Below are 14,193 nucleotides of genomic sequence, written 5' to 3'. Positions count from 1 at the left end.
TTTTTTTTTTTTTTTCAGAACAGATTATTATGTTCAATTACAATTTTTTTTTTCTTTTCCTACCGGACTCTCTAGTCTGTAAGAGATATGCTTTGAAAGTCAATTTTGAGAACAAACATTTCAAGATAATGTCTAAATGGATAGTTAAGTTTAATACAACAAATAGGCAAAGTCACTCATTCCGAGTATCTCAATTATATGTTTAGATAGTGAATCCATGGGCAATGGATTGATGATAGAAGTAATTTAAAGATGTTTTAGACTACAGAGACCTTCTTTATATAATCATAATGTCTTAAAGGCCTTTGGTCATAGGATTGTTAGAGGGACGTTGACAAATTGGATAGACCAATATGTACTATGTTTGCTTAAATGAGAATGATGAAAGGTCTCAAGCCATTCGTGTAGGGACATTGAGACAAGTATGTACGTGCTCGTTAAAGGAATGAGCCCACTAATACAATCAAATGAGACTTGCATGGAGGTCTACTCACATGTCAAGCAAGTAACTTTACTGGTTGGAATAATGTAAGTAGTCATTTGACTAGAGACATCATAGTTGTCTTGGAGATACATTGCTGATCATTTGACAATGAAACGTGATTATATCTTAGGTTGGATGTGCTACGTACATTGTTGGGGTCAGAGAATTATTCTCAGAGGCATGTGAATGTTCAATTCCTCATTATGTGAGGATGAAGACTCTAAGATGTGATTCGGAAATCTTCAGCCAAAGTATTAAGCGTAATGAAGGAGGCATTCATATACGACTTAATTGAATCATATAAGATAGTATAATCATATAAGGGGTTTGGCATAAATTATCCATAAACTGGTATATGATTGAGAGTATTGAATTGGATAATGATTGATTTACATTGTAATTCCAATTCAATAAGTTTTCCGACCAAATTCTACATTAGCTTGGGTAGTCATAATCTATTATGTTTATTTATTTTATAATTACCTTAGTCGTTGAATTTAAATTTTGACCGTGAGATCTTTTTTTTTTTACCATTGGATTTGATCATATTTGATCTTAGCCGTTGGATTTAATGAATTTATAAATGTAAAACTAAAAAAAGTACACATATATGGTGGCCCAGCTCTAATAACTCGACACTAATCCGGGGGAATCCTGGGCTAAATTTGTCCCATAAATGAGTTCTAGGTTAAAACTCATATTTGCCGCAAGGATTTGGAGCAAGTTGAGATAAGTTTAGGACCTAAAATTTGAGTTTTACTCCAAGAGTTGGAATAAGTCTAAGTGATTGTATAATAGCTAATCAATTGAATTGATACCAATCACCTCACTACCTCACTAATTGGAACCTAAAAAACTATACACCGATACACTCATGTGTTGAGATGGCTAAAGAATGATGGAATTAATTAAATAGATTGATAAGTGCTATGATTAATTAGAAAGTCTAAATATACTATAGAAGCAATGAAACATTGCATTTGGGCTTAAAGGAAGCTTGAGTTCCTTTAGGCCAATTGAGCCCAAACCTATTGGATTTTTATTTCAAGCATGAGCAGAGACAGATCTACAAAGGGACGTGGGAGGTCCCAGGACCCCTCGGCGATCCTAAAATGCTGTTAGAAATTTTTCGGAGGACCCCTCGTACTCGAACATGAGGCTTGTGCAGACTGTCTGTGCTGCAGCAGCAGCAGGTTGCAGCTTGCAACAGAGAAGAAGACAACAGGGAAGAAGAAAGAAAACAAGGCATTTAAAAAAATTGGTCCAAAACACAGTGTTTTTGGCCAATTTGTTACTTATTTTTTTATTTTTTTAAACCAATGAGACAAACGTTTGCAATTGGTCCACCGTTTGCAACATGATTTCCATAATCTTTTTGAAAGTCTAGCCCCACATGGGCCATCTTTCCTGTCCCGAGAGTCCATTTCGCTTCTCCTTTCCCCGTTCCATTGCTTTTCCCCCTAATTCCCCCATCTTTCTTATATTCACCCAAACCCCTAAATTTCTAATCCCACCCAATCCCATATTATAATTACATTACTCCAATATCATACCTCCACTTGTTTCAATTCTCACGGATCGAGACAGATCGGCACTTCAAGATCAACTTGATATTTACATTCATTTTATGCGTTCTGATAATGATTTTTCTCAATTGCAGGGAATTAATGAGCTTGCTAAGAAAATGGTGGAGAAAGAGTTGCATCGAACATTTGCATATGTATATTTGCTTGTTCAGTTGGTTTTGGTTTTACCGGTTGCAACTGCTTCAGTGGAGAGGGCATTTTCCGCTATGAATATCATTAAGGGTCCACTTTGCAACAAAATGGGAGATCAATGGTTGAGTGACAGCTTAGTTGTTTACATTGAGAAAGGTGTTTTTTCATGTATTGGTAATGAAGCTATCATGGAACATTTTCAGACTATGAAACCTCGTCATGGACACTTGAATTAGGATTTTATAGCTTGTAATGTTGTTTTGCACATGATTTTTGAATGAAATGTATTATATTTAACTTTTCAATGTTATTTTTGTTTATAAATTTTTTAACCTTTATTATTGGGACCCTCCGAGTTTAAAATCATAGATCCGCCACTGAGCATGAGATGACTTGAAATGAGAAAAGCCCAAGCCAAGCCAAACACTAGAGAGGTCAGCCATCAGGATGAGGAAAAGAGAGAGGGAAGTCAATCATTTGCAAAACTCATCTTAGCTTGCTCATTTATTTGCAAATTGCTTTGTAGTTTTTATGCGGATTTTTCGTTGTTTTTCAGTTCTTCTTTTGTTTGAGTAATATATACTAGTAGAGAACACACACTTTGTGTGTGTGAACAATGTCCCACCTTTTCTCACGTTCTCCTCAAGCGCAACCGCTTCAATTCATTCAAACTATCCAAAAAACATCATAATTTCACTTACATGTATGAAAAAATGATGGTGGGACAATTTCTCATATTTTTATCTTATGTAAATATTTTGATACAAAACTACTATTTTGCCCTTCTTATGTAAATATTGTGTATCAAAAGTGAGGGCAAAATAGGAAAAAGGGGGTATGATTGTCATTTTGTCAAAAGATACAAAATTACTATTTTGCCCTCCTCATCTCAACGTTGTGTATTAAAAAACGAGGGGCAAAATTGGAAAAAGTGGGGGCAAATAGGTTGACAAGGTGTGTTCTCTTAATATATAGTATATGTGTATATATATGTGTGTGTGTGTGTGAATATGCATGTACCCTCGTCATAGCTTATTCATTTCATATATACAACGGTGTGTGTGAATGTGCAGGTACCCTTGTCATGGCTTATTCATTTCATATATACAATGGATATCATATTGAAGTTGTGAATTTGGAGGAAAAGAATTGCACATGCCAACAATTTGATCTTGACTAACTACCTTGCTCATATTCTTGTGTTGGATGTAGACACCGACAAATTTCATGTTATTCTGCATGTTCTCATTATTATACTACAAACTCTTTGGTCATAGCGTATGAGGAAGTTATATGGCCAATTGGTGATGATGTGCGTAAAAGAAATGTCCTACCACCAATTATACGAAGAAGATATGGTAGGTCCAAAGAAAAGAGGGTGGAGAATAAAAATCAACTCGGAAGTCTTTAAATTGTGATTCAAATGTCCACAATTAACGAACTTGTAGGAATCCTGTTCAATTTCATTCTACTTTGTAGAACTCTTTTAAATTTGGAGTGTAATGAATAATTTTTTTTTTCTCATTTTATCGTCCACTCTTGTAGTTCACTTGCTGCTGCTATATGAATATAGTATGTTGCTCCTAATGTTTTGTGGTATGTTGGCCTTCTAGAGTCATAACAGATTAAATTTCTTTATGTTGATTCCTAGCAGGATAATAACAAGAGATTCGACCAAGTAGGATGTTAATACCCCTTTCTTTGATTATTTAAGAAAAAATGAAATTGAGAGAAACCGATGGTCTTCGTTTGACAAAGAAAAGAAAAATATTGGTGAGAGCAACACTTGATTATGGTACAAGAATCTTTTAATCAATAATTGGTTATTCGTATAATTTGAAGGTAGTTCTATCTATTTAAGTGATATTTTGAATAAAATTGAAAATTTATCTTTTTTTTTTAATAAAAAAAAATGAGATTTTTAAGTTTAAGAGTTAATTTTTAGCTATTATTTATAAATTCTGAATTTCAGAGACAACCTTTCATTTTTTCTTAACAAAATTTAAGCAAGCAACTGAAAAAGAACACATTCATCCACCCAAAATGGTAAGCAAACAGAGTATGTACTTGATACCAATATATTATATTCTAAATAAATATTTGGTATACATTGTCTCAACGAGTTCTTCTGTTGATTTGAACAGAACTTATATTATTACAGCATACTTTTGAAGTAGTTCACATTTTTGTACGACCACTAAAAGTCCTATAAAACTATTTGTATATGTAACTTACAGTTAAAATTGCTCCTAATTTTTTAAACCCTAAATTTATTTTTTGTATTTCTGTTGACCTTGACAAGAATACAATGAGATCAAAATTAAAATTGAAAATCCCACTTACAATTGTGTGGATTCCAATGGAGGCAGCTAATATGTGATAAAAATAACAGAATTTTTTTTAAACTAAATTACACAAAACTACTTTAATTATGGGTCGAACCACAATCTCATACCTCATGTTTTAAATATTGCAATATCATACCTCAACTTATGAATTCGTTGAAATGTCATACATTCGTTAAGTTTTTTGTTAATTTGGCTGTTAAATGATAACGTGGCAGGAGTGGGGTCCACTTATTCCCCACGTCATCATTTAACAACCAAATTATTAATGTTTATTAATTTTAATATAAATTATTAATTTTTATTCATAAATAAATAAATTATTAATTAGTAAAATTTGTATTCTAGTTGGTGAAGGAGTGGGCTCGACTCTTGTTCATCATTTACTAGTCAAATTGACAAAAAACTTAATAGAGGTATGACATTATAACGAATTCATAAGTTGAGGTATGAAATTGCAATGTTTAAAATATGAAGTATGAGATTGTGGTTCGACATATAATTCAGGTAGTTTTTTGCATGGGCTAGGCCGATTCGCTGAATTGGCCAGAACAAGTTCCGGCCCAAAACAATTTGCAGCCTCCGGTGCAGAAGACCAGAGAATTGGGCCTGTCCCATTTTGCTAAGAATTTGTAAGCATGGCCATTGCAGCAGTGGCGACGACGACAATGGCACTGGCGGCGAGGCCAGCCTCGAATTTGTTCCTAACGCCACACAGGGCGAGGTGGGTCTTCACCCCTTTTGCCGTTTCTTCTTCTTCTTCTTCTTCTTCAAAGCCTTCACGAGCACTCATTCTCTACTCGAAGTCCGGATGCTGTTTGTGCGATGGCCTCAAAGAAAAACTTCAGGCCGCTTTCTTACTTTCCGGCCCTGATTCCCTCCACGACGTCGATTTGCAGGTAAACCCACCAAGTTTTTTTTTATTTTTTATTTTTTTATTTTTTCTCTAATAACATTTCTAATCTCAAGCTTTTGGTTTTCTCTGGTTTCAATGGAGTTTGCTGTGTTGGGTTTTGCTCAGGTGAGGGATATTACGAGCAATCCAGAGTGGGAAAGAGCTTACCAGTATGAGATACCAGTTTTGGCCAGAGTGTTATCTGATGGCACTGAGGTTAGTTTCTTCCATTTAGTTTGTTGGGTTGGCTTTAATTTCAAGATTAATTTGTGCAATGTGCTGGTTTTGCATTAGAAAAGCTTACAAATACAGTAATTTATTTGTTCTACTAAGTGAGTTGGAACTTAAACTTTATTATTGTTCGAACAGAATTCAGGGAATTTTCCAAGTTGAGGAACGCCACTTAAGTAAAAGACATATTTAAGCTAAAACATTGAACTTCTGATCATGACCAGAGACCTTTTTTTATTTTATTTTTTGTGTGTGTGTAAAGGATGCATTAAATCTATGCAAAACAGGCATATGAAGCTGTCGTACTGAGTTTATGTGCGCTTTCGGGGGTTTTTAGAATAAACGAAGAAACTGAAATCACACAAGCACTCAAAACTTAATCACAAGTTTTGAATTTACATAGTACATACTACATGTCCGTAGTCCAATATAGTAATGTGTTGCCTCACCAAATATCACAAGCAATGCAAATACGGGAAGCTATCCTGGCCGGACACATACCTATGGCTGATTTGGTTTCAGCGATCCCAACAGAGTTTAGCTCGGGCTGTATAAGGGTTGAGGTACCTGTTAAGCCTGATAGGCTGATCCATATCATAATATGAGGCCTACTTCCAAAGTAGACTACTTTCCTTCTGTACATATTTTATTATTACTTGAATTTCTTGTCTTAATATCATTGTTCAACTTATCTTATTTTATTTAGTAATATAAAGTGTCTAATAAACAAATATGTTTCGATAATGCTCCCTTTTATCAAATTACTGTATCCTTTATGTTGCATTTGCTTTCATAGTAGTTTTCCATTAACTTGGCGCAATTAGTGAAAGGTTTGATGCCCATAATGACGCCAAAGACAGATTTAATATCTTGCTATTGACACTGAATGGTTGAATCAATTCTTTGTTGATGAAGCTATTCTTCGGATGGGCTCCAGAATGCAGTCATTTGACATTCAAATAAGATGATTTTAATGTCCGTATGTTGGGTTTGAATGTCTATGATTTGACGAATCTCATAAATTTGTCTATCCTGATGATTAAAATTTTTCGGAATCATATGGCTGAAAGGAATGGACATCCCATGAAACTTTTTGTAAAGTTAGCAAGTGGACCATTTCATATGATAGTCCGTTGTGTCATGGATTGTGAGCTAGCCCTATTTGGTTAAATGCGGAGCTGAGTGATTGGTAATGTAATTTGTAAATGCTACCCAGGATTCGTTGTCTTTTTTTTTTTTTTTTTTCTGTTTGTTTTGGAACTTTGGTCTAATGAACTTGTTTGCACAAAAACTGCTTTCAATACCAGCTGATTGATTAGATGCTGAAGTGGTGAAACCAATTAATCTTCGTTATGATTGATTAAAATTGGCTTAGGCTTCGTATGCGTATGCAACAATCATATAATGTGTTCCAATACCCTTTGCTAATTTTCTTACTTTTGAATCGATGTGCACACACCCTTATCCTTTTCATATTTTATGTAGTTGGTGCTCCCAGAGTACATACTACTTTTTCTAATCAATTTCTAAAGGGATTATTTTCAAATATCATTCTTCGTTTTTACTTTCTTGCTTTTCTTTTTTCCCGCTGCTGTTAACTATCTTGTGACGCATTTGATTCTTACTCTAGATGCCTACCGATGGATGCAGATTCTCTTTGCTGTCGGTTGTCTCAAATATTTTTTTTTTGCCATCTGTTTGTTGTAACATCCATGATCAATTTTTTTCAGTAATAGCTATCTGATTAGGGTTCGCTTTTTTCCCTGTGCTGTTGTGCATGATTGCGATGATATGGCTTTAGTTGTTAGTCTCTTTTCAAGATATATATATTTTTTGCTTCGAGCATCAAGCAATTACTTTGCTTTAGATAGTGGATTGGCTATCAAATCAACATCCAACTTAATAATAGATGGAATTGCCTCTATGAGGTGGCCCCTATCTTGCTTGAATCATCTCAAGTTTACTTACCCCGTTCGTTTCCATTTAGCATGGCTAAGATATTTTGTAGATAGTGCAAGACTTACTACTTGTGCTTGTTTCCTCACTCTACCGTTCGATTAGCATGTTAACATTATTGTAACGAAACAATCTAGAATTTTTTGTTATCGAAGATCACATTTGTAGTTTCATCTGATGAAAATATTATTTTCCTGTTCAGGAAACTCTCCCCAGATCATCTCCTCGCCTTGGAGTGGAGCTGGTTCAGAAGAAAATAGCTGCTGCTTTCAAACATTAGTGGGTTTGGGAGCCCCTTTGTAAAGTGAAGTTATTTTTCATTGGAATGTACATCTTTGATCCTTTGTAACTCGCCTGAACTTTGTATCAACGTCGAGTAAATGATCAGAAAATGTTTTTTTGACTCTCCTTTCCTGATTCCTTTTGTTATCTTTACGTTTCTTTCCATCAATGAAAAATGCAATTCAAGTCCATCACTGCAAATGCAAAGATAGGCACTTTTCCCCTTTCTTTGTCCTTCCTTTGTCAATAATTGGTCTCTGGGGGTCTATGGAAGGAGACTTTAGACTAACCACAATCCAAAGCAATGTGATGTTTCTAAAAAACAAAATACTAAAAAAGGAAGTATTTCATGTGTTTTGTTTTTCGTGTTTGTGTTGCGTTGTATGAAGTTATCCTGGATTTAAACCCGATTCATTAACTAAATGTGTTAAGATATATGAATCTGTTAGCATAATTATCATTTCATGTCACTGTCGTGTTAAAACGTGTTTCATGAATAAACACTAACTTGACCCTTTACAAAACACGTACTTATTGTGTGAATGCGTTATAGATATGCTAAGATACGACTCAACTTGAGCTCTTAAATTTTTTTGAAGAATCATGGCGCCATGCTATCGTGTCGTATATAATTTTTATTCATCTGTGTATCAGTGCAAAAGTGGTCCATCACCTATAAAACATAGTAAATAGAGTGTCTACACGTTTTGAAAATTGTAAGATTTTTAAGCAAGCACACCATTTTTAAGCAATTTGCACTAGTCTTTCTTTGGCTTTTGTTGAAGCAGATGGCTCTGTAGTTGTTAGTTCTAAAAAAACATAGCAATTGCAGGGTCCTGCCTTAGGTGCCCAATTTTGCATTGCAAGTTTGCAATTTTAAAGAAAGATTTCCCAACTTTTAAGCATTATTGAAGCAATAAACTACAATTCATGTAAAATTTTTTCCCACTCTCTCGTGCTTTCTCCTAAGAAGACAGATTTCCTTCACTTTGATTTCCTTTACTTGATCTTCCAGTTCAATATATATGAATATTTTTTATAGCGCATTACAAGGGGAAATCATCCTCATTTTCCAATGAAAATGATGTTTTTATTTTTTTTGAGAAAAAAAAAAAGGATAATTCAGACTCAATTCATCTAAATTATGAAAATTTGATTAATTTTACTTGATCTTCCATTTTCAATATATATATGGATATCTTTTTATAGGGCATTACAAGGTGAAATCATCCTCATTTTCCAATGAAAATGATGTTTTTTTTTATTTACTTTTTCTAGAAAAAGATAAGATAATTCAGACTAAATTCATCTAAATTACTAAAATTTGAGATTCAACTTAAGTACATAAAGGAAATCACTATTGTTCTAACCAACTTAGCTAAACTCAAATTTACAAAATGAAGTTCAATGGATATATACCACCCAAATAATTTGACATAAATTTTTTTGTAAAGAAAGTATGATACTAATACATGATATTTTATTTAAAAAAAACTTTTTAAAGAAGCTAATAAAAGGTGGATCTTATTTTTGTCAATTTGCTACAAGGAGTGAGAAGGAAAATCCTAGAGGGAACAATCATTGATAATGTATTCCATAATTATATAGTTATCAACTCAACTTTAATAGTATCACTTGAAAAAGAAGGTGAAAAGGAAGGAGGATTATACCTTAAAGCCCTAGGTCTTGGACATTTTGCAGAACTCAAGAAGGCCAATGAAGTTTCAAATGACACAACATCGAAAAGTACTGATGGGTGCTGATATTCTTTGATCAAGTACTTTTCATCCCTAATCCTACTGCATGCTTTCTAGCTTCTAAATATCTTTTAAGCTTGTTTCTGCTGCTTTAATTTCCCTTTCTTATTTTAAAAGGAGGTAGCAAGTCTGGGCCTATTAGACCACAACAAGAAGAAATATTATAGAGTCATGTACGATTTATATTCCTTTTCATATGATTAATGTTTAAAATATTGATATAGATGAAAATTGATATGCAAATATCGGCTGTCTTTGTTGAAAATTTGAAATGGAGTGGGTATATCAACTCATGCAGATATAGTCGAAATTAGAGAAAAATTTATCAAAAAAGAAAAAGAAAATCAAAAGTTCGAAATCTGGAATGGCTTCTGACAAAATTTAGGTAGTGAATCGATATTCATTGAAGTTTGCATTTCACCCCCCTTTCTATATCGATCTTTGATTTTTCGGATATTTCGAAGGAAATACCAACAATCTCATGGATATTGTAAACTACATATGATGAGTCAAATCTCTTTTATTAAGCGCAGATGTGAGTTATATCAATTGGTTAAGATAGTGTGTCCTTCCTTTATTGTCAAGTTTGAATCATTCTCTAATAAATTGGAGTAGTTTAGAATATAAGATTCTCCCTCAATAACGGAAATCTGCCTAGGAAGAAAGATATATCCTTTATTTTATAGTAACCTGCCAAAACAAATACATCCATGCAAACCTTTGCTTGACATTCAGACGAGCATTGCCAAACATTACTATCAAAAGGATCAAAATGGATTTCTCCTTGCAAATTTATCACATGATCATAATTCAGAAGGGACCAGGGAATGTCATAGGCAATGATATGTACATGTATATGCATGATTTTGCTCAGGAATGTGTTTTGCCCATTTAGGCAACCGAAGGGACCAGTGAGCACAACAACAAAATCAAGTGGTAGACATAATGTAGTTGGTAAATTTATACTTCTCCAATGAAATTAGAGGTTCCAGATTCATACCATCTTAGCCGAATCTCATATTTGATGGGAGAAAAAAAACATCGAAATTTACTGAATGTTCTAGTGGTTCCCCAAACATGGCAAACCAGCAGTCTTTTCGGTTTTCTTTTTTTTTTTTTTTGTTTTGTTTTGTGTTTTTCAATTTAGTTTAATTTGAGCAATCTAAACCATATTTTGTTATGACCGTACAAATTTTGCATCAATAGTGTTCCCCCTGCTTCGATCATCTCTGCTACTATTTTTCCTGTCCAAATCTGCCCCCTCCTTGATAGCATGAGCATGACACACGCTCACTTGCTGGAACAGTACATTGCTGGCAATCATGTTCTCTTGTCTTAATGTATGATTCAATTTCAAATTAGTAAATTTGTGTATGCCCAAGTTGGCTAAAACAATATATATGTTCTTTCCTCTGAACCTAAGCTCGGATACTTCTCTCCTAGTTTAGATTGTACTAGCATACGCTTACACATTTTGTGTGTGAATATTTTTATCTTTGTTTTAAAATAGGAATGAGAGAGGGAGAGTGAGAGTGGGAAGAGAGGTTTTTATTTTTTATTTTATTATACTAGATATATTCTAAAATCACTTGTGGATGAAGCTTCAATAAAAAAACACCAAAATTTAGTTTTGTGAAATTACATTATTGCCCATCAATTTTTTCTATGATAAAAAACTACATAGTATTTTCACCCTCTTTTGGTTGACAAAACAAGGTTTTAGTAATAGGTAGAATATCTCCCTCCCCTAGTTTTGATTGGTGAGTTTTAAACATAATATAAGATGATATGTCTCACTATAATATTACTTTAAAAAGAAATTTACGATTATTAGGAAGAAACGAGAGTTCGAAAATATTACAATAATTTAAGAGAGAAAAATTCGAACAGGGAATGTATGAATAGAAACCAATTGCAAAAGCATTATGTGTCCTCATCATGCATGCTGAATGTGTAGCAATTATGCATATGCACAGAAATTATGATCTATGGCTCTTTTCACGGCCACTGATAATTGGAAACCTTATAACAAAAGTTAGGTGCATCTATACATCATCTTAATTATTCATGTTATCCAATACAAAGTTTAGGTTCATCACATATATCTTGCTTAGCCCGCATTTTTAGCAAAACCAAGTTACATCACAGAGTTTTAGTTTGCTTAAAATTTTCAATGAATGTTTACGATGAGATCGACTCCTTTCTGCTTGGCTGGCTAATGACTATTTCCATTGGACTTCTCTTCACAATGCATTATATCAAAAATCACATTCTCAAAACTAGTGTAGGAGGGTAGGTAAACAAAGAATATTTAATCAACTTCTTTTTGTTAATTATAAACAAATATTTAAGGGCTCTTTGGAAATGCTTCTAAAATAACTGAAAGTGATTTCGGTGAAAATATTTTTGAAACCAACTCTTAGTAAAATTCAAGTGGATCCTATCCTTGTAAGAAGCACATATTTAATGATTCTTCCAAAAAGCACTTAAAGTGCTTTTGGAACCCAAAATCAATTTTATCAAAAGCGCTTTCAGTCATTTTAAAAGCACTTCCAAACTAGCCCTAAATCTTCGGAGATGTGACTTACTATATATTTGCCTTTTTTTTTTTTGTACATATATGAGTCTGAGTACCTAGCTAATCAGTTTACTTGAGCCCGTTTTGCAAATATATATATAGGGAAGTGTTATTGGCACTCCAAAAATCTCATTCCACACTCCTCGCAAGTTTATTTTTCTTTCTAAATATAGAAAGTTTGGAGTGTAGAATGAGAATTTTGGAGTGCTAATAACAATTTCCTATATATATATATATATATATATATTTTTTTTTTTTTTTATTTTTAATTTTTTAAGTTTTTAGTTTTTGTTTACATTTTCGTGAAGAATTGAAAACTTGTTTGGTATTTGTTTTCAGTTTCCAAAAAAACAATTGAAAACCAAAAAAATGAAAGCTACTTTTGTGAGTTTTTAAAATTTGGCTTTATTTTGATTGAAAACTGAAAACAGTAAGCAATTATCAAATAAGTTTTTCTGTTTTCATAGAAAGGGAAAACTAATGAACTAAACAAATTTTCAATTTTTAAAAATAGTTACCAGAACAAGTTGTGAATTGTCCTAATAGTTAAGTTGAACCTTGCTTTATAATTTATTAGTGATTCAGGTGGTCATGTCCGATGCATAAAATTGGACAAGTAGTACTCCTGGGCGTTTGTTTGGCCTCACTAAGTGGGACTGGACTGGACTGGATTAAGTATTTAGGGTATCCCATGTTTGGTGGGTAGAGGGACTGAGTTTAGTGGGATAAACCCGGACTCGCTCAGACAAAGTCCTTTGCTAAGAGTTCTTAGCGAGGACCCCCAATTTTCACGGTACTACTAAGCCCAGAGAGAGAGAAATTCGTCGATCGTCTGCGAGAGAAGACGTCCTACTCCTTCGTACTCGTCATCCTTGCCGTCCTTTGCGTCCTTTTCGCCGTCCTCTGCTCCTTGTCAAGTAAATTTCGAATCTGACGATTTTCTTCTTCAATTTTCTTTTGCTGATCGTGAACGACCTCGTTGAACGACTTCGATTTTGTCTGGTAAATTATTACTGGGTTATGAACGACTTCATTGTTTTGGTTTGAAAACTTTTCAATAACTGATTTGAGCAGTTGAAAATAAATTAGGGTTTTGATTTTTAGGTTCAAATTGATATTAAAGTTTGGGTTTTTACTGGAGTGGATTTGATATATATATATGAATTTCATCTAATATTTGTTCTGCCATCGTTGAATTTCATCTAATAATTGATATGTATATAGTCTATGATTGTATGTGTCTGTATGTATGTATGTACTCTGTGTGTGTGGGTGTCTCATTCCATATGGGTATGCTGATTTTGCGTGTGTGTGTGTGTCCTAGAATTCAGCATATTCAAATCCTTGCAATTGGACCGGAGTTCGTTGTTCTGATTTCAAGTTAACTTCTCTAAATCTTAGTGGACTTAATTTGTCTGGCACTTTGTCTTCGAGCATTTGTAATCTTCCTTACTTAACTGAATTCAATGTGTCCAAGAACTTCTTCTCTGGTCCTTTCCGTAGTGAGTGAAGAAGGTGGGTTTAACTAAAATGAATCATGCTCTGAAAAATATCTTGTTTATCTACTGTAAGTTGGAACTAATGGTCCTGCTTCAATTTCCTGCATCTAATGGCTTATGTTCATGGGTTGTTTGTCTTCTTGATTGATAAATCATATTGCAATATATATGTGAAGCCAATGAATTATGGGGCTTACTTGCAAGCAATAATCTTACTGTTGCCTCCATATCCTGTTTTGATCTGGGTTCAGATTTTCGTTTGGGAGATGCATCCTTATCTTTCTTTGTTTGAGTATTCGTCTACTGTGATCATTGGAGTTTGTATATATAAAAGAAGGAGCTCCATGGAAAAAATGAATACAAATAGAGCAACCTCAAAAGCTGTAAATTGATTGCTCAAAGGCTAATTTTTTTGTTAATTAGTTAGATATCCTGTACAAATAGAAAA

At 33.7% G+C, this 14,193-nt stretch overlaps 1 protein-coding gene across 2 annotated transcripts; it reads left to right on the top strand.

Annotated features, from left to right (window-relative positions):
* Positions 1 to 5,193: 5,193 nt before the first annotated feature.
* LOC137718428 (uncharacterized) lies at positions 5,194 to 8,090 on the top strand. 2 transcript variants are annotated; one of them, XM_068457985.1, is made up of 3 exons: positions 5,194 to 5,446; positions 5,569 to 5,658; positions 7,832 to 8,090. In XM_068457985.1, exons 1-3 carry the CDS (start codon positions 5,216 to 5,218, stop codon positions 7,907 to 7,909), a joined length of 399 nt encoding a protein of 132 aa, XP_068314086.1. In that variant the 5' UTR covers positions 5,194 to 5,215; the 3' UTR covers positions 7,910 to 8,090. The 2 variants fall into 2 exon arrangements, with proteins under 2 accessions (XP_068314086.1, XP_068314080.1); XM_068457979.1 differs by having other exon boundaries at positions 5,545 to 5,658.
* The last annotated feature ends 6,103 nt before the right edge of the window (positions 8,091 to 14,193 follow it).

This window comes from Pyrus communis, chromosome 1, assembly GCF_963583255.1.
Source record: "Pyrus communis chromosome 1, drPyrComm1.1, whole genome shotgun sequence".
NCBI classification, from domain to species: Eukaryota; Viridiplantae; Streptophyta; class Magnoliopsida; order Rosales; family Rosaceae; genus Pyrus; species Pyrus communis.
The sequence above is the reverse complement of the archived record's forward strand: the minus strand, read 5'-3'. Positions and strand labels throughout refer to the sequence as shown.

Excerpts from the sequence above, each read along its gene's own strand:
- LOC137718428 (XM_068457979.1), top strand. The coding sequence starts at position 5,216 with ATGGCACTGGCGGCGAGGCCAGCCTCGAATTTGTTCCTAACGCCACAC. Across the intron at positions 5,447-5,544 it reads TCCACGACGTCGATTTGCAG|TTTGCTGTGTTGGGTTTTGC; the intron begins GTAAACCCACCA and ends GTTTCAATGGAG. Across the intron at positions 5,659-7,831 it reads TGTTATCTGATGGCACTGAG|GAAACTCTCCCCAGATCATC; the intron begins GTTAGTTTCTTC and ends TTTCCTGTTCAG.